We start from the raw sequence: 23,041 nt of genomic DNA, 5'->3' as shown, positions 1-23,041 counted from the left end.
TTGCCAAGGCGAGACAGGACCTGTTTCAGCAGAACAGGCTCGAGGGCTGGATCCAGCTCCTCGCCGACATTCTCCAGCAGGAAGGGCTTCCCGAAGGTAATGGCATTTTCCAGACTGCAGAGAAAGTCCCGGTCGCTCAGCTTGGCCACCTCCAGGCTGTTCACCTTCTCCTGCAAGGCAGCAGATGAGGGCAGGGTCCCTGCGGCGTCCTGCCTACCTTTGCATCCAGCTCTGGTGCGTGGTACACCTCTCACTGGGCTGATTTAGCTCTCCAGCACAGCAGAAATAACACATTTTCTTGCTCAGCTAGTTTTTGGCTATTTTGGTAAGCTTAGCCCATGATCACCAGGCACCAGAGGCAGCCCAACAAGGCAGCAGGAAGGGGCAATAGTGAGAACCTCCTTCAAAGAGCCATGTCCCTACAGAGCATGGTTATGCTGGTAACTCAGAGCTTGTTTGCCTGCAAAGTAAGAGCAGGTGGGTAGGAAAAGCCTTCGGGGAGCAAAACAGGAGCAGCTGCCCAAGCCTCCTGCCTGAGCCTTCAAAAGGGCAGTGGGTGGTTTTGTTCTGGGAGAGAAGTGGTGGTTTGTGTCTGTAGTGCTCTAGCAGCAGGAACTGTGCTCACTAGCCAGGTAATGTTACCCTGATCCTTTCTGTCCTAGGGACCCTAAAGGCTGTTATGGGTGTTGCTAGTGTTGCTCTGTGTGTTTTAGAGTGTGGTGAAGGATGTAAGGCCCCCAGAATGCTAGTGGGGAGCCAGAATGGGAATCTGATGCCTTGCTTGCTTATAGGGGCCCTGATCCTGCCCTGTGCTGATTTCCCCAAGCAGAGAAGTCCAGCTGGGATGGACATGGATGTGGAGCTTGTCTAGTGCTGGGCAGGCTGGGCTGGGACAGTGGGGGGTCTTGCAGCTCTGGAGCCCAAAGCCTGAGGCTGCTCTGTGCAACTAACAGAAAGCTGCTCCCCCTATCCTGGCAGACCTGGTTTTCCTCCCCACAGCTCTTACCAGATTCTTGATCCACTTGTTTGCTTGTCCCTGGGGATCTATGTAGTGAGTCCAGCGCTGTGAGAATTGTGCTATTACCCCATTCTCCACAGACAGGGTGTCGTTGGGTAAGCCAGCAATCTAATGGGGCAGAAAAAGCTGTTGGGAACACCTGGTAGCACAACACAGCTAATCAGAGAGAAGCCCTTTCTGCCCTGACCCCTGCATGGTCCCAGTGTGTGGACAGGGGATGGTGGTGAGGGTACCAGAGCAGCTGAGCCACAGGACAGAGCTGTACTGGCAGAGTTAGGCTTGGGTAGGCTATGGCCAGGGCTTTGCTCTAAGCTTGTGGTTTGTAAAGGGGAAGCCTTATGAGTTAAGTCTGATGCTCTCAGAGCTGCTGTTGCTGCTCTGGTTGCTGCCGGGTCCTCTCCTGCTCATTGCGCAAGGCGCCCTGGCAGCAATTCCAGTTCTGTAGTGTGGAGGTGCTTGGTCATTACTGAGCTGTTTGGTTTGGGGTCTGTCCTTTGGCACAGGTGACCCTAGTGAGTGGTGAGCTGTGTTTTAGCCTTTGCCTGAGGCACCTCAGCCTGAAGTGTTGGGTTTTTCTGCAACTTGCCTGCCAGGAGCGGATTTCCACGGGGTCTCCAAGGGTGCTGATCAGGCTTGGCTCCTTGGTGTGAGGAATGTTTTTTTCTGACAGCTGCCTCAGCCACTCCTTGCACAGTGCTGCACGGTAGTGTCCCTGCCACGAGAAGCATCATCGTAGCCTTTCTTTTAGCTACAGCGAGCCCGCTGTGCACATCTAAACCCTCCTGTTTCCATTTCAATGGAACCCTGTGCAGCCTCTGGTACAAATGGAGAGAGACCCAGGAGAGATCTTGCACCCTCTTGCCCTATTCCTTTCTCCCAGTGGATCTGGCCAGCAACAGCAAGAGGCTGGGAGAGCAGAGCAGCTAACTGAGCCCCTCGCGCGGAGCATTGCACACTTACTGTAAAAGGGCCCAGGTAGGCCACAAAGCCAGCTGCAATCAGCACGTCCCCAGTGACGTTATCGATCTTGTAATCCAGGTTCTCTACAGTGTCCTGCCAGCGCACCTTCTCATCAGCCAAGCTGTTTATGAGCTGTGGGAGAAGTTGCACACATGAGAGCTGCTGTGTGGTCTAACCCTGTATCCTGGACCTGCTGCTCTCTGGGTGATGCTGCAGGTGAGCAGAGGTTGCAGGGTGGCCCCTGCCATATCTTGAATTCTGTTCCTAGCTTTGAGCACTTAATCCTGGGATTACTGGGCTGCTCTTGGCTGTCCTGGAGACCCATTGCTGGCTGAAGAAGCTGTGCACAGGAGGACAGCAGTTTTTCACACCAGTGCCTGGCTAGCTTAGCTTCCCCCTTCCTGTTGTGCTGCTGAGACCTGGCCAGGCAGCTTCAACCTAGGATTGTCATGAGTTGCAGGCACACAGAGGTTTTCACCACTCTGCTTCTTGACCTGAAATCAGGTTGTCTCATGTAAGCAGGCAGAACCCAGTTCTGTCCCTTACCGTATTGGCACGGCCCAGTCTCTGCTGGCACTGCTCACACTTCATCTCCAACTCTTCCTTCTTGGCTATGCAGACCTTGTACTTGGATTGCAGTATGGCAATGCCACCTTCAACCTCCCTCAGGTGTTCCTTAGCTTCCTCAAGGACCTGCTGAGTGGCACGCAGGTCCTCTTCTGCCTCCTGCCAGGCTCGCTGGGGAGATGCACAAGGAAGTGGTTGGTATGTGGCCAGGCTCTTCCCCCAAAAGCCAGATATCTTGGAGCAAGAGTCAGTTCTCCATAAAAGCTTTAGCTGATACTGAGATCCTTCCCTGTATGACAAAGGTTGACCTGTCTAACTCCAGAGGGATGTTCTGCAAGCCCAGGAATAAAGGTAGGGCTGAGGAGGGCATTTCTGCATAGCTCCAAAAAGCCAAGAGCCTGTGCTAGCTTACACAAGCTCAGGATGTGGCCCACTGTTGAACAGGAAGAAAGGCTCCTCGGCTTGCCCCAAAATAATAATAAAGGAATAGCTAGGCTTGGAGAGGATTAAGGCTGTAACACTACTGAGATGTGGGAATGCTTCTGTAAGTACAGCTTCTGCTGAGTCAGGAACTCAGCACTAAGAACAAGGTATCGCTTCTGTCCCAGCATATTCTAGGCTGACTTCTCCTAATTTATTATGTTAATGGGTGTTGAGGCTTTGGCTCTGTTAAGGCTTCGTCTGAACATTATGTCTTGACATGCAGAACATGGTGACTCTCAGCAGCTCCTGCAGAAAGGGGCTGCTAGTACTGTGTTCCCTAGAGCAACCGGGTCGCGCTGCCTCTTACCCGCTTTGGCTCCACAACCTTGGCCACAAAGTGGTACTTGTGCATGGCACGCACCCACTGGCAGATGGAGGTACAAGCTTTGGAGACCTTGGCGATGGCAGCTGGCTGAAACTCCTCACTGTCAATGTAGGGCTGGATGGCCCTGATAACAGTGTCTGCAATATTGTCCTGCAATGGTAGGAGAGAAAGGAGATCGGTGATGAGGGTTTTAGATGTCTGGCTGAGGAGGGTCTTAAAGGGCTTTCCCCAGTGGCTGCAGCCTGCCCCAGCACCTGGCAGGGGGGTTAAGGCATTGCACTGGAGAAAGAAGAATCAAATTGCTGCATGCTGAGGCCTGGGAGGCATGGCTGTGGGACTAGGTAAGTCCCTTCCTATACCACTTCCATCCAGCTCCTCCACGTGGAAAGAGCAGAGGGACAGAAGGGGAAGACCTGTGTACCTGGGTCCCATTGCCCAAGGCAATCAAATGCCTCCATCTGCATGAGGGCTTTCAGGCCAAATATGTCCTTGTCCACTGTGCTGCTGAAGGATATTGCCCACAAAGAGCTCTAAGCTTCATTAAGGCAATACCTGGTCCCTCGTCACAGCCTCTCTCTGCCACCACTTACCTTATCATACTTAAACAGGCTGTCCAGGAACTTCCCTGGGTCCTGGAGAAGGCCCCTGCCTGGCTCCCAGTAGTCATCTACCTTGGAGCCTAGCTTTTCTCCTGCAACCCTTTTGGGCTTGATTCCTTTCATAATGCAGACTGCTTCAATCACCATCTTCACACCAAGGGGAGGCCGCTGCATTGCTCGTACCTTCAAAACCCAAATGGAGACAGTGAGTTGGCCTGGTTTTCTGTGAGATAGGGTGCTCATCCCTCAGCTGGCCCAGGAGAGACTGGACACTTAGGGGATGCAATGTGCAGGCGGGAAGGACAGAGGTATCTGAAGGGAAAGATGGTTATTGGAAAGAGCATGGAGCAAACTATAGGTAGGCTGAAAAAGCCTGTCCTGATGCTCTGATATGTATGTCTTGCAGGGTGGACATTTCTTGGCAAAGGGGCTAGATCTGTATGGCCCTGGGGAGGAGGCTGTATGGAAATGGAACATGGGCAGGCTTTCTCCCTTGCTCTGTGGGCTCTCATTTGTCTTGCACCCCACCATAGCAATGCTGCAGCCTGTGAGCTGGTCTGCAGCACTTGTGGAGGGACTGCTTGAGTCTCTGCTCAAGCAGGCAGCTAGGAGTGTTGCTATGGCACCCTTGAGATGGCTGTGGGTGTCAGGACCCATAAGAATGACTCCTGCTTTTTCCCTTCTAGTGTTGACCATCCTTGCCATGTTCAGCCAGACACACACCCAGGCCTTCCCACTGGACACAGTGAACAGAGGGGCAGAGTTTATGGCAACACTGTCGTTGGTCTACCCCCATGCAGATGCCTTCTGTGAGAGGGACTTTGACTGGCTCTACGACTGCCCTCAGACAAAGCAGTTCCTTGAGTGGTTCTGCAGCACGGTGGGTAAGGAGAACGTGTTGAGCCCAGCTGAGGTGGAGGCCTACGATGCCCTGCTGGCTGCAGGCAAGCCCATCCTAGAAGGCCATGCCCTTGAGCAGGCATTGCAGGTATGCCGCCAGGTCCCACAGCTCCCAAGCGTGATACTGGATGATGAGAGTTGCTCTCTGGAGGCCCTGAAGCAGGAGCTTCACGAGCTTCAGGACTATCGTGACCGTCAGCTCTGGCGGCACAGAAAGCTGCAGGTTTGGGCAGCCAACCTTCAGTGGGAGCTGAGGTATTTGGAGGAGGAGGAGAAAGTGGTGAAGTGGGACTTGAGGAAGGCTCAGAGGGACCTGGAAGTGGAGGTCTTCCAAACCAGTGCTGTCCTGAACCAGGTCAGCAAGGCTGCAATGCAGCTGGCAAAGTGGTGTGAGGACATGGGGAAAGGCCGTCCACCAGCATTGCTGTGTGAGATGGATCTTGGCCCTTACATGCAGCTAGAACAAGAAGCCACTGATGTGTTTGAGAGGCTCATCCAGCAGGTCCAACTGGGGAGTGCCCAGGTTCCAGATGCTCGGGGAGCAAGTGCACAGGGAGAGACCCAGAAGGAGAGGCTGGAGGCTGGGATGCAGATGGATTCAGACTGGGAAGTACCAGAAGGAAGAACTCCTTATCAAGAGTGTGCAAAGACACCGTGGTGGGTGGCACCAGCAAGTCAGGGAATACTGGTCCAAGGCTCAAGGGGAAAGCAGCTAGTGGAGGGGAGGGATGGCAGAGAGGTGTTGAGCATGGGGCATGAGGAGGTGAGAGATGGCAGCCAGGAAGCCACAGAGAGAATGGATGCCAAGCAAACAATGCTGAAAAGCCTTGGGACTGACAGAGATGAGCTACTAGAGGACCAAGACAGCTACTGGAAGGAGCTGGGGCAAATGGAGAAAGCACGTATCTGTGCCCAGAGGGAGGTCATAGTCATGTCAGCAAAAGTGGAAGCCAACTGTGCTGCGCTGGAGTGGGCCCAGAGGACTCTGGAAGCTCTCGAGAAGAACCAGGTAGGTCCAGTGCTCCCTCTCCTCCACCATCCTCTATGGCAGGGTCTGCCTGTGCTGCAGGCAGTCCCTCCTGTTGAACACTGGAGCACAGCTGACATGCCAGGCGGGGGTGGCACAGCCAGGCAGCACTAGTGGTGCACCCTGACACCAGCCTGTCTTGTCTTCCTCCTGCACAGCATGTAGTCAAGGTGGAGCTCCGGAGCCAGGCTGCCATGCTTCAGAAGCAGCTTCACGCCCTGCGTTGCGACATCACACAGACCCTGACCCACCAGCTGCCACCCCTGCTGAAGGCAGAGGCTCGCCTTTCTTGCCTGCCCGTCCTGCAGAGGCAGCTCAGCCTGGAAGCTGCCCATCTGCAGTCCATTGCCAGGAGGCAGGAAGAGGCAGCTGCGTGGTTGGTGAACCAGCACAGCCGCCTGAATCTGCTGGAGCTCCAGCTGAAATGGGAGAGAAAGGAGATGGACCAGAAGGCCGCTTGGCTGAGGGAGATGGAAACTGCCATGAAGGAAGCCCAGACCAGGCTGCAGGCGCAGCAGAACTACTTCAAAGAGGCCAGATCCTCCCAGAAGGATTGTCCACGCATATGGATAGACCCCAAGGACCTCTGTGCTCTACGGTAAGGGCCTCTGTGTGTGTGTGCATGAGGAACAAACTAGATGTGGAGGAGGTGGAATGGGAATGGGAGAGGCAGGTGACAGACCCAAGCTACCAGGCAGTCCAGCAGTGCTCTTCTACCAGAGCCACCCTGACTCCATGGTGGTGCAAAATTCCCCAGGAGATGGCATCTGCTTCTTTCTGGCTGGCTAGGGCTGATGCAGCAAAGCATGGGCTTGGAGAAGGGAATGAGAATGGAAAACAGAGGTTTTCCTATGATGTGAAGGTGGACAGTGCAGGGACAAGTCTTTGGCCATGGAGAAGGAGAGCTGGGCCAGAAGGAAGCACAAGTTCCTTGGAGCAAGAGCTTTCTCTGAGTCCTCTGCACTGACAGCAGCTTCTCACTCCTCCCTGCACAGCTGGTGCTGGTGTCTGCCAGCAAGGAGTATCTGACTGGACCTTGAGCCAGCCTGCTTCTTTATGGTGCTCTTCCAGGACCTCCAGGACATGGGCTGCTCACCAGGAGTGGCTGTCCTCTCATTGTTGCCCCACAGCTGCTTGCATCCCAGTCACACAGGTGCACAATGTCACCTGAACCCTGTTCTTCCTCTGCTGGCACACTGCTCACACCTCTGGCTGGCTGTTCCCTCTTGCAGGCTCTGGGACATGCTGGTGGGGCAAGATCAGGAGAAGCAGATCTTCCGCAGCTATAAGACCATAGCAGCCCAGTGCTCCCAGTTGGTTCAGGACCAGAAGGTGCTGGAAGCACAGCTGGCAGCTCCTATGCCCCAGCTTCCTGCCCTGGAGTCCTCCACAGAGGTGCTCTACCGGCTGCTGTACAACAGCTCGAACCAGCTGCAGCTCTCCTCTCCGGTAAGTGAGCACTCCTGTTCCACCAGGCCTTGCTGGGTGGCTGTGGGGCACCTCTGTGCCATCCTCCCTGGGTGCAGGGGGGGGAACTTAACTGCCCTCAGCCCACAGAGGGAGAGGAAGTTGGGCTGATCCTTGCCTTGTCCCAAAAGCTATCCAGTGAGGCAGTGACTGGCTGAGGGACAGAAGAGATTCTCACCGTTTCACATGTGCTGTTAGGTATAGAGATTGGGGTGCCTTAGCCAAGGTGGCCCAGTAAGCTACCTCTGTTCCTTGGACTGGATGTGTTTGGAGGCCAGAGCCAGCTGGGTAGTTTGCTTCTAGTGGGCTGAGCTGTTCCATAGGTGGGAGAAAATCCCCCTCGTTCTGCATGTTCACATGTGTTTGGGTTCTGCCCCTCAGGAGATGACTGAGCTGATGCAGCAACTGACAACCATGGAGGACAACCTCTACCAAATGCTGACAGACCTCCTGAGTGACTTGAAGGTCAAGCGCACATCTCTGCAGAGCCCTATCCTGCAGACAGAACGCAACCTTTATGTATATTTTTACTGCAATGAGGATCGGCTGAGAGAGGTCGTGGAGAAGCTGGAGGAGCAGGTGTCAGCTTTCTCCAAGAGACCACTGACAGAGCTGCCCTATGCAAAGCAGTAGGTCAAAGGGATGCTCGTTCCCTGCCATAGAAGTTGTGTCCTCTTGCTTGGGCTGGGTCATTAGCCCTGGACTGGGAGAGAACTCTGGTGATCCCGGCTCCAGTGACAGGTTACTTGGGTCATGGCCCAGCAGCTGGGCTTAAAAGCAACAGGGAGCTTATTCCTTATACAAAGAGTTCCCTGAAGCTGGTGGGTGGGTTAGATGATGTGTAAGAAACTGATGTATCTTGTGAGTTGGCACTGGAAGCCTTGTATTGAGAGGAGACTTTTCATGCCAAGCTCTAAAAGAGGATAGGTGTTGGGGGCAAGTGGACCAACACTGTCTGTGTCTTTCCCCACCTTCTGGGGAAAGGAGTTTTATGTGTTTTGTGTGGAATAAAAAGGTCTGTTATTCACAATTGCAGAGCAATAAGCTCGTCCCTCCCCATCACAGCTGTTACACCTGTGTGGTGAAATCTTGTACTTGCTGAGTTTGCTCTCTTGGCTACGGGCGGTGACACTTGCCAGGCTTGGAATCACCCTCCTTTCTCTGACTATCCTGTTTCAAGTATTCCTTGAAGTCAGCCCACTAGCCACTGCCTCTTCCTCTTCTCTGCCTGTGGTGAGTCCCCTTTCAAAAGAGCCTGCTGGTTCAGACTGCACTGCTAGATCCGTCCCTGTGCTGTGCTGTCAATACTTGGGGTTGTACTGTAGTGCTGCCTCCTGTCTACCCCCACAGACAGGCACTGTGGGGCGAGCCCTCCTCAACACCCTCTCTGGCACAAGTTGGAAACAACATGTAGGAACACCCAGGAGCCAGTTGCTGCCTCTCTGCTCTTCAAGAGTCCTTGCTTCTGAAGGAGTGAAGCTGAGAAGCTGCACGAGCAGCTGCCCAGACTGTGAGCCTAGGGGGACGGATGGAGATGCTGGAAAAAGCTGGGGATGCTGCAAGCCTATAGAAGGGGAATTGCTGCAAAGTGAGAGGCCGTTCAGGACTAGACCTGGGGCTCTGCCACCCTCCCCCTCAACCCACTTACCTCTGTAACATCACTTTTGTTGAGGTTCCTCAGGCTGGCAAGAGCAGCATCCAGGGCTGGGAGGGCTTCAGCCAAGTCCTTCTGAGCATCATCTGCAATAGCTTGGGCTGCCTGAGCTTTCACTTTAGCCTTCATCTCCTCAGCCTGCACAGCTTTTCTTGTCTCTTCAGCCAGAGCTGTGTCCACCTGCAACACCAGAGACAGCCTCAGAAGCATGCTGGAGCCAAAGCCCCCCCCTTTGGCTTGGCTCAGCACTGCAAGGTAAGGATCACAGTTGTCCTGGCAGGTGATGCATTTTCTTCCAGCAGAGACATAGAATCATAGAATCATTTTGGTTGGAAAAGACTTAAGATCATCAAGTCCAATCGTTAACCTAGCACTGCCAAGTCCAGCCACTAAACCATGTCCCTAAACACCACATCTACATGTCTTTTAAATACCTCCAGGGAAGGTAGCTCAACCACTTCCCTGGGCAGCTTGTTCCAATGATTGATAACCCTTTTGGTGAAGAAATTTTGCAAATATCCAATCTAAACCTCCCCTGGGAGGAACCTTCCCCTGCAGGAATTAGCTGCTCTACCAATTTTTCCTGTTGGCACAGGGAGAGGATGCCTAGGGCTGCAAATGTGTAGGGAGATGAATAAGAAGATATGCTGAGGGTTTAGTTTCTAAAACTGTCACTTTTGCCTACCCCCAGGGTTAAAATGCTACCAGGAGGTGTAAAGGGAACATGAAGCATAGCCAAATCCTTATCTGCTATATGGAAACATGGGAGACTGCAGACTCTTTCCCCTTTGTGTGCAGAGCTGTATGATGTTAGTGTCTCTGTTCCCTCTGTCTCAGCCTGGCCATCCCACAGTAGAAGACAGACAGGAACAGAAGGAGGAGGGAAGGTAGTGACAGCCAACACAGGACAGTTCCCTCTTTTGCAGTGGCATGAGTGACTGTGATGATCTCCGAGGTTTGGGCTAGCAGGGGCAGGCTGCAGCTGGATCAGCCCCCTGGGAATGGAATGTGGGTGAACAATCCCTTTCAGCAACAATAGTTTGGGCTTAGAGCTGCTCAGGCCACCTGAGGCTTGTGTTAGTAGTGTTGCTAGTCTGTGCTTGCAAGGGTCTAAACCAGTGAGGAAAAGGAGCTGGGAACTTGGCTGACTAATCCCTGGGTTGTCATTTCAGAGGGGGGCAAGTGAGCCCTCTCTTCTGCTAGCAGCAGGCTGGTAGGTTGTGACTGACCCCACCAACACCAGAGCAGGGACCCCAGCAGAAGGCCATTCTTGCTGGCAGCGCTGCTCTGCATGAACACCTGCTGTGCTAATCTGAAGCCTTTTTACTGTCAGATCAAGCAGGATTTCATACAATTCCTGCAAGGCCTCCCCAAGCCCTGTGTCCCTGTCTGAGCAGTCGGATTTGCAAAGCACAGGGCTGTCCAGCAGCGGTACCTGCAGTTGCTCCATGGTTGCCAGCGTGTCCTTGGCTGCCTGTGCCAGGAGAGGGCGGGCAGACTCCAGCTCCTCCTGCATCCTCGCTACGTTCTCTGCTGTTTGCAGGAGCTGTGGGAGTAGAGCAGAGTAAGAGCACAGGCAGCAGCCACAGAAAGCCCCAGGAAAGGGCTGTGCTGCCCTGGTGGGTGCTCCCTGCCCGCTGTCAGGCTGTACAAAGCAGGTATTGCCCTAGTCTCTGCTTAAGCATCAAAGTGGCACTGTGGAGTGGTTATGACCAGTGGTGCCTCCACATGATGGGTGTTACTTTGTAAGCTCATGGCAATCAGTCAGCAGAACAATGTTACTGTTATAGGGCTTTCAATAAAAAGGTTAATAAGGAACATCCTGAGAGACAATCAGCTTACACAGAGCTCTGTGGTCCCCAAAGACTGAGTACCATCATTTTAGAGCTGTTACAGACTCAGACCTTCAGAAAGAGTGGCTCTGGCAGAAGGTATAGCTCTCTTTTGCTTTAGCATGAGTTCCCTCCTGTTACACAGGAGATGCGTAGGGCATCTCGCTGCATCTCTGCAGCTACAAATACACTGCTCAGAGCAGGCAGGCAAAGGGGGCCCAAAGCTCTCCTTCCTGGGCGTGAAGGACAAACCTTGTCCAAGCCACTCTTCATCCTTTTCTTGGCTGTCTTCAGTTCTTGTTTCTTCTTTCCAATCAGGGAACTGAAGATGCTGAGGAACTCGAGGTAGCTCTTGGGAGTGACATAATTGTGTCTGGCCAGCTCTGCCAGGTACACTTGGCATTTCTTTGCCACGCTCTGATGGATTTCTACACACACTTGAATCTACAAGGAGAAATGAAAGAAACAATCTTATTCAGTACTGAACATGTGGTAGGCAAGTCTAGGTGATACCCACAGAGTGCAAGGGGCTTACAAAGAGGCTAAGTATAGTCACAGAAGAGCTTGTATGGGCTTCAATGCCATACAGAGAGAGGGCGACAAATGGAAACGGCCATTTCAAGGCATACAAAAGCTAACCAGTTCTGTATTTGAATGACCCTGCCATGAAACATTTCTGCTACAGGGCAAGACCTTTCTGTAGATGTGTCCTGCATCCACTGTCTATGTGTATCTAGAAACATGGCACATTGAGCGTACAGGAGCTGTGTTTTGTGTGTTGTGTGTGGCACCTACCATCACATCAACATCTTCAGTACTGGCACCAAGATGTGGGATCTCATGCAAGAAGGAGGAGGCAACGCACTGCAGGGCTTCAGCAGGCCACTCATTAAACCAGTCAATGGTACAGCAGTTCACAAGAGAGGGGAACTGTCTCAAGCGTGCACGGAAGACTTCTCCAATAGGGCTGAGGGAAAGATATACAGAAAAGAGATGTTACAACTAGCTACAGATACCAGGATAAAATAGCTTTCCTATTTCCCTAGAACCATCCTAAACTCTTACAGAGTAAGAAGGAAGAGGCAATATACCTAAGGAAGGAGGAGGGAGGGAAATAAGGAGTGAAAGTTCAGCACTGAGCTGCAATGACAGCTTGCTCCTTGGAAGTCCTGGGTATATTCTGGAAGTATTAAGATGGCAGTGGGGTGATGTTTTCTGGGTCCCCTCCCCAGAGAGAACACTTAAGGAGGAAGAAATAAATGTGATCTGAAGTTTATTTCAAGCAGGTAAGTGCAGATATCGTATCACCAGACAAAAATCACGCCCCTGATTCTTCCACTTGTACTTGCACTGAGAATGCCCTGTACGTTCCGGCAGGCCTTCTGCAAACAAGCAAGCTGCTCATGGACTGTGCACTAGATTCACAAGTAAACATGGTGCAATTGAGCCCCAAATTCAAGTAAGATATTTTTCTAACAAACAGCTCAATGGTGCATGAAGGAGGAGGAAGCTTGTATTTAATCTGGATCACATATATTCTTAAACTTTTCAAACTTCATCTTCAAACAAGCAAAGTGTAAAAAAAAAACCAAACCCAAAACTATCCAGTCCTATGGGAAAGTGGTATGCAAACCTTACTTATCCTCTGAAGTCAGGGGCTTGGAAACAAAGATCCCATGACAAAGTGATGCAAGGCAAAGGACAAGGAGGGAATAATTAATACTGACAGCATGGAGTCCTACTCCTGAACTGTACCTCATGCACAGCACCATATGGATATTGCTGCGAACCCGTCCTGTGTACGCAGCCATCAGATTGGCCTTGGTGGGCTGCTGCCCTAGATCTCGAACAACGGGCTTCATAGCTGTCATGATTTGTTCTTGATCATCGGGGTTGTAAATATTGGGAATGTCACCTGAGTTGAGCAGGTTGTTGATATCCTCAAGGAAGGATTCATTTTTAATCTAAGTAGATTACAGGGGAAAAAAAAAAAAAAAAGAAAAAGTGGTTTCCTAAGTCATAAGACAGTCATATCTCCACATGCCAGGAAGATCACTTCTAGATAAATATAGCCTTCAGTGTCTGTCATAAGAAATCATATGTGTGATCACTTGGCTCCAGTAAAGCATACTCTGACCCTTGTCCAGCACAGCTTTTCCAATTGAACAGCCAAGTTCAGCCATGTCAAGGGTGGGGGTGTGAGTCTGAGAACAAACCTCCTTCTGCCCATTCACTGTGTCCTTACAGACAAACCAAGGTCAGGGCCTTGCTCCCTGCCTCGCAGTGACTCTGGAACCAGACACCAGGTTGCTCTGGGTCTTTGTTTAGCACAGAACACTTCACTATTAGGATAAAGCTCATCAATGTGGGAGACAGAGTAATTGTAGGGATGTGTCACGGTCTGTGGGATGATCTCCCTCCAGAGCTACACTCACCTCTCCACCTTTGCTAAATCAGAAATACACAGCATCCATCTCCTTGACTAAACGCACCCTCCCATGCCCCTCTTCTCCCACATATGCTTCTCACTGCAGGAAAAAGGGTGCAAGAACAAGCAGCATTTGACAGATGCTCATCTCATTGCTTAGGGCACTGCCAGAAGGGACTTGGTTCCTATCATAATGAAGGCAGTAAAAAAGCCTATGGGGAGCATAACCGTGAATTCCAGAAGTTGTCCTAGTCATTAGCGAGTTACAGCTTACAGTAACAAGCCAACATTATCCTGTGGAACCAGCAGGCATAAGGCCCTAAATCTACTGGTGTTTTGAAAAGAGAGAGAATTATGTTACTTAGGGCTTCTAGCATCAGTGGTCAGCCTAGTGCTTAGCTTCAGGAAGCTGGGTCTAAAACCTTTGATGCCACCAAACCCTTGGATGGAGCTGAAAGAGACTTCCTCGAGCAACAGAAGAGCCACCCCACTCACACATGGCTCTACGGTCCCTCTAGCAACAAATGCACCACCTTTAGTTTCCCTGGGGCTTTTTTATAAGATGATGAAGGTGGGCTACTTAAGAAATACAAGTTGTGCCTGCTTTGTATCAAACTCCTCAATCCTCTTTAAAGGGATTTATTGAGCTTAGAGATGTGTTTCTGACTCCTTTTGAAATGGAGTCCACCACGCTAATACTCCTGTACCTGCGTGTCTATGAATAGGAACGTCTTGGGTAGACTTTGAAGGCCTGCCTTCATCAAGATCTTCCTCACATCATCTCGCCATTCGGTCATGCCATAATTTTTGGACAGTTCGATCTGGAAACACTCATAATCTGCCCTAAAAGAAAGAGAAGCCTGTGGAGTTACAGCAAATTAAAATCTACTCTTTTGTCAGTCCAGAGTGTGTGTTGTAGACTCAGGGGAAGAGGACTCAAGCAAGTTGTTTTCCTGCAATGAGTCCTGAGCACATGCCTGTCCTTGTGCTTGTTCAGCCACCAACTCAAGAGCATGTTTTACTCAAAGCAGAGAATCCTGAGCTAGCTAGAAAACAGAAGTGCAACTCCATGAGCTAACAGACTCTCATTGCTTCTTGGACACAGTGCCTTAAAGCGCACAGGGAGCAATTCAACATGGATTTTTTTGTGATGCTGCCCTCAGAGGCTGGTGCACCTGGGAACGATGGTTGCATTTCTCTAGGATCATACCCTGTATTCAGAGCTGGAAGAATTTTCTTCCTCAGCCTAGTTCCCTGGCTTTTCAAGTTTTCCCCTTGAGGCCCCCTGGCTCCCAAAACTCACCAGTCCTGCTTGCCCGGCTGCCAGTGTCACTTGATCGCTTGTCACTAACAGCTCCTGTCCTTGTCTTCCTGCTGCCCAGCTCACAGGAAAAGCCCAGATCTCTTCCCCTGCCCTGCTGTGTGCTGCACATTCCACCATGGGGCCATGCTGCATTTGCTCATTCACTGCATGCCCACAGCAGTAACCCAAGCTACTAGCAGGCAAAAAAGTTCAATTTTTCTAGTGTAGATGTGCATGTTAAGAGCCATAGCTCTTGAGTGTTAAATCTGAAGAGTCAGCAACCAGAAAAACATGTAACCAATAGCAGGAAGGGCAGGAAAAGAGACTCTCTAGAGGCAACCCCAATGGAGCTGCTCCACATTATATGCATAGGAGTGCATTACTTACATGTGAGATGCCAGTCTGGTGAGAGACTGTCTCCCACTTCCCCCAACACCCAGGAGAAGAGCATTCCCTGTAGCCTGCCGCAGGATCCGGCTGATTCGGCAAATGTGCTGTATCGCATCCATGAAAAGCACAAGCTTCAGCTCTGGGGTGTTGATTTGATTGTACTCCTCCAGGTAATCCTCAATCACAACCTTCAGCTGTGGGCAGAAACAGTAAATTGTGGCTACCAGATAAAAGCAATTGTGAAGGGACAGGTGGTTCTCTCCAAGCACAGCCAGGCCTTTAGGAAGGCAGAGCCTGGTGTTCAGCAGGGTCTGGGAGCAGCTGCCTCTCTTGCTTGTGGGGAGGTGATGGCTCTTTACTCCATGCTCCTAGAGGAACTGCCATTAGACTGAGCTGAATTTAGCTAGTGGTGGTGGCAGCAGTTGCTGGATGGTGACCTTAAACTAACTCAGGCAAGTGACTGAGGTCTGCTGTTCCCAATAGTGCTGTTTGTCTGGAGAAACAGCAAGGCATAGTTCAAACTAAAATAGCTTATGGCTGCTGGACCCGTGCTGTTCCAGGGCCTCCCTCTGGGACAGCTTCCTCACTCTATAGCTGACCACTGTCTGCTGCTGCATCCTGTGGTTAGGATCCTGGCCAGAAAGGGCAGGTGCTGCAAGAAAACCCTGCTGGCCGTAGGTAAGTAGAGAAGTGCACTCCTCTCCTGGTCCAGCCACCACACAGAATAGCTGCAGGACCAGTCTCTCCTGCCCTTTCCAGGGCTCTCTTCAACAGCACCCTCAGCCCAGAGCAGGAGATGAAGCATGAAGACATCTGGGATTTTGTCCTACCCCCTTGGTAATCTCACCGTGAATCTGGGCAAGCAACATCAGCTAGAATTCATACGGTGCTGAGATCCCTGCCTAGAAGCCAGAGTCCTGGGCACATCAGTGGACTCTGCAGCAGCAGCTTGTTAAGTCTGGCTGTCTCAGCTGTGCTCACCTCAGTGGGGGACAGGCCTACCTACTTTGCAAAAGAGATTGGAATGCTCGGTTAATTACCAGTCTTTGCCGCACAGCTATCACAAGAGGAGAGACAACAGGATAATCATCTGTTTCTGATAATGAGTACAAAACACACTGCTCATTGCCTTTGCTTAATTATCACTACCAAAGTACTCACAGTATATTCTCCAACAGAGAATCTGGCAGTAGCATTAATTACTTGTAAAGGTCAATTGTGAAGTCTTTAATGGCAAAAGTAGTATTGTTTGGGGGTAATGTGCCATTTCCTTCCAGCAAATTTCACTTTTCAGTCCCAAGTGCAGCTCACTTGGGAAATTTGGCATAGCAGGCTGCCCCCAGAGACAGCTTGTTCTGCCTCAACTTCCCATTGCACCAAATGCAGCCACAATCCATGTCTGGGGTAGGATTTCACAGGAGAGCCCTGGGAGGGTTTGTGATTCCAGGCACCTTCAATTCAAGCAGCCCCAGGGTTACTATTAACTGTTTTGTTTTCAGAAGACTTGGAAGCATCATGATTCCCCAGGTCCTTACCTTCTCCTGGCTGTCAATTGCTTTGTACAGTTTGATATTGGCACCTGGTTCCATGAAGTCCCCAAACAAAACTGGCTGGGAGGGGACAACCTCCTCAAAACTGGTGTCCATCTCCTCCATCATAGTCTTCATCACGTTGTCAAACCAGGTCTGGTCCTCCTTGCTGACCAGGCGATCACGGAAGACCCGGCAGTTCTCGTGGTACCACAGTCTCAGCAGGTGCTGTTTGTTCTGGTAGGAAATCCCAACAAAACACGCCCATGAGAAAAGCAGAGAAGTTTGAAAAGCCTTGCTGTCGGGAAAGCTGGTTCCTGCCCAGCATGTGGCCAACTCCACTTCTGCTAGAAGGCAGCTGGAGTGGAGAAAGAACTGGGTGGAGGAAGCTGCATTCCCTTCTCTTCTGAAAAAAAACAGCTCTTGTCAAAACAGCTGCTTTGCAGAGAGCTCATTACAGCTTCAGCAGCTAATCCCTCCTTTATTTGCCCATATGTCAGGCTTTCTTTGAGAGATTTAAATTTCACATTGTTTGTCCTTATCTTTCCCCCAGTTTGATTTAAGTTTTACTGTTTTCAGAAGTTCTTGCGCTTTTTGGAAATATCCTTTTATTCTGGTGTAGCACAGAACCAGGGTCCCAAGTACTTCCTGTGGTAAGTCAATCTCTACTGGCTAGGCTGGAGCCAGAGCAAGGTCCTCAGGAGAGCCGAAGGGACAGAGGCCTCCATTGCTACAAGCTGGGGAACAGGACAACACCTCTTTCCCTGTGTGGTCCCCCTATGGCTCCATCCAGCCCTGAATGGCTGGGCTGCGTTGTCCTGACTCTCTGTGGTCATCCACCTGCTTCCACACCAAGGGAGGGCTGGGGTGGCAGGAAGAGGTCTGTTTACTAATAGCCAAAGAGAGGGTCACCACATTCACTGAACAGTACCAAAATGCAGCTTCAAGACATTGAGGCCTGAACTGGAACACTTCTGGTCTTCCCCCGGCTGTGCTGATGGGAGGACTCACCTCAATCTGGCTGGGCTCAGCCATGAGCATGCCCTGGAACACCTTGGAGAGGTCTCTCAGGTTGAAGGTGTAATGTGACTTCACTGGTGTGGGCAGCAGCTGGGATGTGATGGTCAAATACACATAGATAGTGGCATCAACCAAAGGTTCGTTCAAGTCTTTGACTGCAAGTGCTCCTGCTGCAGAGACAGAGGAGATGCCAAGGTGGTGACTCTGAGATGAGAAGGTCCTAGCTTCTCATGCTAGTCAGGTGGCACTGAGTGGCAAAGGTGTTGCTAGGACTTGGCCAGGAACACTTTTTTCTTCTGCTTTCTTATGCAGAGACTGAGTGGGGACCTGATCAAGCACCTGCTCACTGCAGTGGACAGTTTCCCAATGAGTTTCCCACCCAAAAGGCATCAGATCTGGGGAGGAAACAATCAAAACAATTCTGTGATGTTAAGACTCCATGTACCCCAGGGAGAGAGGAGACACTGCCAGGCAGATAATTGGTGCCTACCTGAAATACTCCAGATAGGTGTGGGTTTGGGGTTTTTTTTTTCCCTACTCCCTCAGTGGAGTCTCAGCTACTTTTAAGCCAGAAGGTGTGAGTGCCCTCTTAGCTAAACCGCCTTGCAATTCATTGAGCTCGGCAAATGCAAAGCCACTGAGGAATAATTTCTTATGCAATAGTCTGGCAAGATTTAAACACAGCTGCCAGTTTTAGAGCATAAAATACGTATTTTTTTTTTCCCAATCAAGTTCATTACAAACACTCCTGGGGAAGTAGAGCCATGTGACACCCTAGCATTTTGCACTTTTTTCAGTTATTTCCAAAATTCTTTCATTTCTTTTTAAATCACAGCTAGATGCCTTAGTGTGCACCTGAGCTCATAGTCAGGTACTGATGCTTGTGAATATTGCAAGCACTCAGAAAGCTCTGCTTCCCTCATAGCCCACTATTCTCATCCCTTCCTACTGGCAGATTTGCAGATGAGGGCACATTTGCAAAGATGATCCTAAATTTCCACCCTGTCAAATATAACAGGACTCATTTCACTCCAAATGAACCCTTTTTTCTGGGTGGCTGTAGCACCATGCTTAGATCCTCCCTGCTCAGCTGTCCACAGGCTGCAGCAGATGGAGAGTAACAGAAGGCTCTGCTTCCACAGAAGGCTGTTGTCTGGGCAAGTGTCTGTCTGCTGAAAGCACAGGTAAGCTGTGCCATGCTGTGCCCATCAGCTTGTTCTGTTCAGTCTCTCTCTCTCATATGTTTCTGCTCTTACTTACGCACTGGATCTCTGTAACTTCTTTCTCCTAGGAGTCCAGCTAGAAAAAGACAGAAAACCTGGGTTACTGCTTTACTTGGTGAGGTGAAGGATATCTGCATCATCTATCACAAACAAAATCCTCTTTGAAAGGCCTAGGCTTTGGGATACCTTAAGAAACTGTGAAAGCCAAAGTTGAAGTTTGCTGATTTGCACCAGCAGAGTTTGTTTCTAAGACTAAACAGTGTATAAGTTCTCTGTTTGCTAAGATTCAAACAACACTTTCCCAAAAGCATCTTCAAAATTAATGCAAGTTCCAGCTTCCAACACTTTGATCAGATCACCAATATTAATTCCTCTCCTTTCTACCTCTATTATCATTGAGTTGACTGGCAACATGAGAAGGTGGCAGTTGTCTGCAGAACTTACACATCCAGCTGCCAAGGATGGTGGAGAAGATAGTCTTCTTGCTGCTCTCCTCCAACTCCGTGAAGGAGAGGTAGTTGAAATGGCGGGTGAGGCGTGGAGTGACAGCATTCCTTCCCCCTCCCGGAGGTCCCATGGCACAGATAAAATTAATATCTACCAGCTTCTTAAAAGTACCTTGAAGAGTGCAAAATCAGGAATGAATGTTAACTAAAAACCCTTGGCACAAATCTCCACAGCAGTATGTATATCTATCAACAGGCCAACTTTTGCCAAGAGTACTGGGCAAAGGATTTGGGTCGTACCGATCTTCTTCCTGTCGTACCAGCCCTGGTGGTCCATCCACTGCCGCAGCAGCTCGATGGGTGGCTGAGCACCGTATTTCTCCAGCATAGGCATGTTCAAGTCATCAATAAAAAATATGAAGTACCGCCCAACCGGAGGCCCAAACACACCCTTCCGCCTGTAAGTACAGAAACCACGTAAGGACACAGGGCAACTCCTATTGCAAAGGTACTCCTAACTTGATGCAAAAGCAGTTTTTTCTCCAGAGGCTTCGTGGGTCAGCAGATTCAGCTATCCTTACGCTTATACTCCGTATACCCCTTTATATGGGTCTTTGCACAGAAAAGATCCAGAGCAATGATTGAGGCAATGGCTTCTTTCCAAACATGAGTGAAACTTTGCCTTTTAATGCACACTATCAATGAATAAATGGGTGCAAATGAAAGCAAAGCTTGAGGCCATAAATCTGTTGGAAATTTCAAACCAGTGGCTGATCAGGAAGGAAAAAGGGAAGCTGCTAACCATGAGGAGTGGGACTGGGGGTTAGCAGCCACGTTTTCTCCCCTTATCAACTTCTTGATCCCACAGGAGGGTTTCCAAACACCTGTGCTGTGAAATGCAATATTTCTGGAATAACTATAATTGGAGCAATTTTTACAGATCCTCACTAATCCTTCTCACTTTCCTGCCATTGTATCAAGTTATTACTGGCTCTCACAATTCCAGCTCAGATTTGCTGTGTGTCCTATTTTTTATCCACAGCTGTATGTGCTTGTGGCACCTTCAGGTCTTGGGATGAAACTAAATGACCAAGCTAATAGAAACACTGAACTCAGAGATACTGCCTTTGCAAACACAGAAAGGAAACTTGCCTCTTATCCAGTTTGCTGTCAATGAGCTCCTGGGTTTGGTTGGCAGAGGTGCGTGCTGAAAACATCAGGAAGTGGGTGACGTATCTGAGAGGCAAGTTCTTCAAAAGCTTGTCTGTAATTGTGAGAGTCTTCCCTGTGCCAGTGGGACCAATACAGAGAACCTAGAAGTACAACCAGCAATGCAGCATAACTGTAGGCACACAGTCTGTGTTTCCCAGCTCTCTGACATTTGCTGGAGGAAATGCAGGTTACTGCTCATTTAGGCATTCGAAGGCTGGGAGAGGACAGAAGGCTTGCTTGTGCCGAAAGGACAGCTGTTCAAGGTAACAGATCTCTTTGCGTGGAAGGAATCTAACCAAAGAAGCATGAAATGGAACCACAGCAAACAGGTAAAGACAGATGGTGATGGGCTATCATTGTGGTGGGGAGGGGATCCAGGAATCGCAACTGAGAGTTGATACTCCTTTCTGGCACTGGCATGGTGCCTGGGGACTGAATGGAGAACTCCTGTTGCTTAGGCACAGTTTTTGAGCAGGGAAATACAAATCCATGAGTGGGAAATAATCTAAAGGTATCAGGTTGCTGTTAGGTTCTGACTGCACTGGGAGAGGAAAAGGTGCCCCGTTAAAGAGAACAAGGTTGAATCAAAAAAATCAAAGACAAGGCTGGGCACATACTGGCTTATGGTTTGTGAGCAACAGTTCCAGCAGATGGGCCATTCGGACTGTGTTCATCGTGGGCACAATAATGTCACAGAAGTTGGTATCAGGAACCATGGTGAACTTTGCTGTAGAGTCCAGCCACTTCTCCCAGCACACCTGAAAAGTATGGGTGTGTTTAGAGGGGGTGGTTGCATCTATCCCCCACAGGAACAGGAAAACAGTATTTCTGCTGTGTTCTCCCCATCACAGCTCCTTGTGTGGTAGCTCAGATTCTGATGAGGAATTCAGGTTTCCAGCCCCTTTGTCTAGTCTTGCCACCTATACCTTCCTGTATGGCAATGCCTGTGAGTGCCTGACTCATTTCCTTCGGGAGGGAGGCAGCCTGGGAGGTAGCCCAGGAGTTAGGGATCATTGCCCCAGCAGCAACCTACTTGCTCCATCCCCCTTTGATCCCAGTTTTCAGAACAGAGGGCACTTGTGATATTCTCAAGAATGGGAATTCTGTCCTAAGCTGACCTACCCTGTAAGTGCCCCCATGGCAGAGGGCCAGTGAGGGCTTAGCTGGGATCCTATCTTCATGATTGGTGCCATCACCTGTGTTGCACTCAGAGACACATGGAGGTTTTGTACTTGTACAAGACATGGGTGATTTGTGCTAGAATCAGTCACAGACTAACCCCCCAGAGGCCACTATACAAGTGAGATAGAGGTTTTGTCAGGGATGTGCTGGAGAACACTGAGAAAATCTGCATTCCTGACCCCCCTGTGTGGCCTTCCCACAGAGATAATGCTGGCAGCTTCTGCTAAGCATCTGATGTTCATGTAGGGCTCCTTACTTTGCTCTGTAAGAAGGGGAAACATTTTTCCTCTTTTTAAAAATTTTTTTTTCTTTCAGCCCAGGGGCTGGTGACTATCAGTCAGATGGGCCTCGCATGCCCTACTGCTCTGCAGTCTCCTGTGAAAAAGATGGTGTATTTGTCTGCCTTGCTCCTCCTCCAGCCTCTGCTGCACACAGCTCTCCTGCTGTTGTGCATTGCCTTCTAACACAGACAGACCTTTCTATCTGAGCTTCTCCCTGTCCTCCTGCAGCAGCTACACTTGTAGAGCCCTCTCACTTTCCTGAGCACTGGCAGAAGCACTCAGGTCTGAATTGACCAGCCTTTGGCTCAGACTTGAAAGATCTGCTTCACAACCTGGAGGGCAAGAAACTGCCTTCTTCCTTCAATGAAAAGCTTGATTTCACTTTAAACATTCTCACTTGGTTCCTATAGACCTTTTTTATTTGCCCTAGATGAGAAGATCCTACCAAATCCTGTTTTGCTTCCTGGTCCCTCCCCCTAGATTTCCCAACTTGGGAGTTGGAAGTGTTTTACCTCCCTAATGACCTCCTCGTCCAGATCATCTTCAGCACTGCTAAGCCCAGCATCATACAGTTTATAGTCATAAACCAGTCCTTCTTCTGGGAAAAGTAACTGGATCTGTGGGGAATAAAGCTGTGGTAAACCTGGCTGCCACTCAGCTGAATTCACACGAGGATCTGCACCACTGCAAGAAAGATTTTAGTAACGGGATGCTGCCCAGAGCAGGGAGGTCAAGTGTCTCTCCCAGATCTTCCAGCTCCAGGGGTCTCTTGAAGTGTGAAGCAGATCTGGTATACCAGATCGCAAGAGGAAGCCCATCCAAAGCCTTCAGGCATTCCAGAAGCTCTGACCCCCATTCCTCACTACTAGTTTCTCTATAACGAGGGAGGATCTGCTTTGCCTTTACTCACCTTTTCCTTTGCCATCTTCTCCCTCAGCCACAAGCTGAAGGCCATGCGGCCTTGGGAATCTCCGGTAGCGCCCACACTCCAGATCAAGGCAAATATAAACCAGGGTTCAATCAGCTCTGCGATACGAGCTGACTTCTCCTGGGGAATCATCCTAATTCCCTGAGAACCAGAGAAGAGCAGAAGTAAAATTCTCAGGCACACAAGGTACACGAAACCCAGACTTCTTAATATGCTTTTAATTCTATTCAGCTTCTATGTAGCTTTTTCTAGCCAGTTTTTCACAGG

The 23,041-nt window shown here is 50.1% G+C and overlaps 2 protein-coding genes across 2 annotated transcripts in view; one reads left to right on the top strand and one right to left on the bottom strand.

Annotated features, from left to right (window-relative positions):
- Positions 1-23,041, bottom strand: part of DNAH1 (dynein axonemal heavy chain 1) — a 71,551-nt gene that overhangs the window by 9,042 nt on the left and 39,468 nt on the right. The window contains exons 39-61 of the mRNA XM_075761926.1: positions 22,757-22,915; positions 22,359-22,463; positions 21,001-21,141; positions 20,324-20,484; positions 19,472-19,629; positions 19,170-19,343; positions 18,763-18,801; positions 17,494-17,672; positions 16,489-16,719; positions 14,951-15,147; positions 13,968-14,103; positions 12,588-12,796; positions 11,628-11,799; positions 11,085-11,276; positions 10,436-10,546; positions 8,995-9,180; positions 3,944-4,135; positions 3,336-3,503; positions 2,525-2,716; positions 1,979-2,110; positions 1,605-1,730; positions 1,007-1,126; positions 21-170 (exon numbers count right to left, since the gene is read on the bottom strand). Coding sequence (XP_075618041.1) covers positions 21-170; positions 1,007-1,126; positions 1,605-1,730; positions 1,979-2,110; positions 2,525-2,716; positions 3,336-3,503; positions 3,944-4,135; positions 8,995-9,180; positions 10,436-10,546; positions 11,085-11,276; positions 11,628-11,799; positions 12,588-12,796; positions 13,968-14,103; positions 14,951-15,147; positions 16,489-16,719; positions 17,494-17,672; positions 18,763-18,801; positions 19,170-19,343; positions 19,472-19,629; positions 20,324-20,484; positions 21,001-21,141; positions 22,359-22,463; positions 22,757-22,915 — 3,630 coding nt within the window. The remainder of the gene's footprint in view (positions 1-20; positions 171-1,006; positions 1,127-1,604; positions 1,731-1,978; positions 2,111-2,524; positions 2,717-3,335; positions 3,504-3,943; positions 4,136-8,994; positions 9,181-10,435; positions 10,547-11,084; positions 11,277-11,627; positions 11,800-12,587; positions 12,797-13,967; positions 14,104-14,950; positions 15,148-16,488; positions 16,720-17,493; positions 17,673-18,762; positions 18,802-19,169; positions 19,344-19,471; positions 19,630-20,323; positions 20,485-21,000; positions 21,142-22,358; positions 22,464-22,756; positions 22,916-23,041) is intronic.
- LOC142603126 (HAUS augmin-like complex subunit 3) lies at positions 4,614-7,979 on the top strand. The gene is made up of 4 exons (XM_075761915.1): positions 4,614-5,861; positions 6,038-6,477; positions 7,112-7,328; positions 7,728-7,979. The coding sequence occupies exons 1-4, from the start codon at positions 4,614-4,616 to the stop codon at positions 7,977-7,979; spliced, it is 2,157 nt and encodes a 718-aa protein (XP_075618030.1).

This window comes from Balearica regulorum, chromosome 10, assembly GCF_011004875.1.
Source record: "Balearica regulorum gibbericeps isolate bBalReg1 chromosome 10, bBalReg1.pri, whole genome shotgun sequence".
NCBI classification, from domain to species: Eukaryota; Metazoa; Chordata; class Aves; order Gruiformes; family Gruidae; genus Balearica; species Balearica regulorum.
The sequence above is the reverse complement of the archived record's forward strand: the minus strand, read 5'-3'. Positions and strand labels throughout refer to the sequence as shown.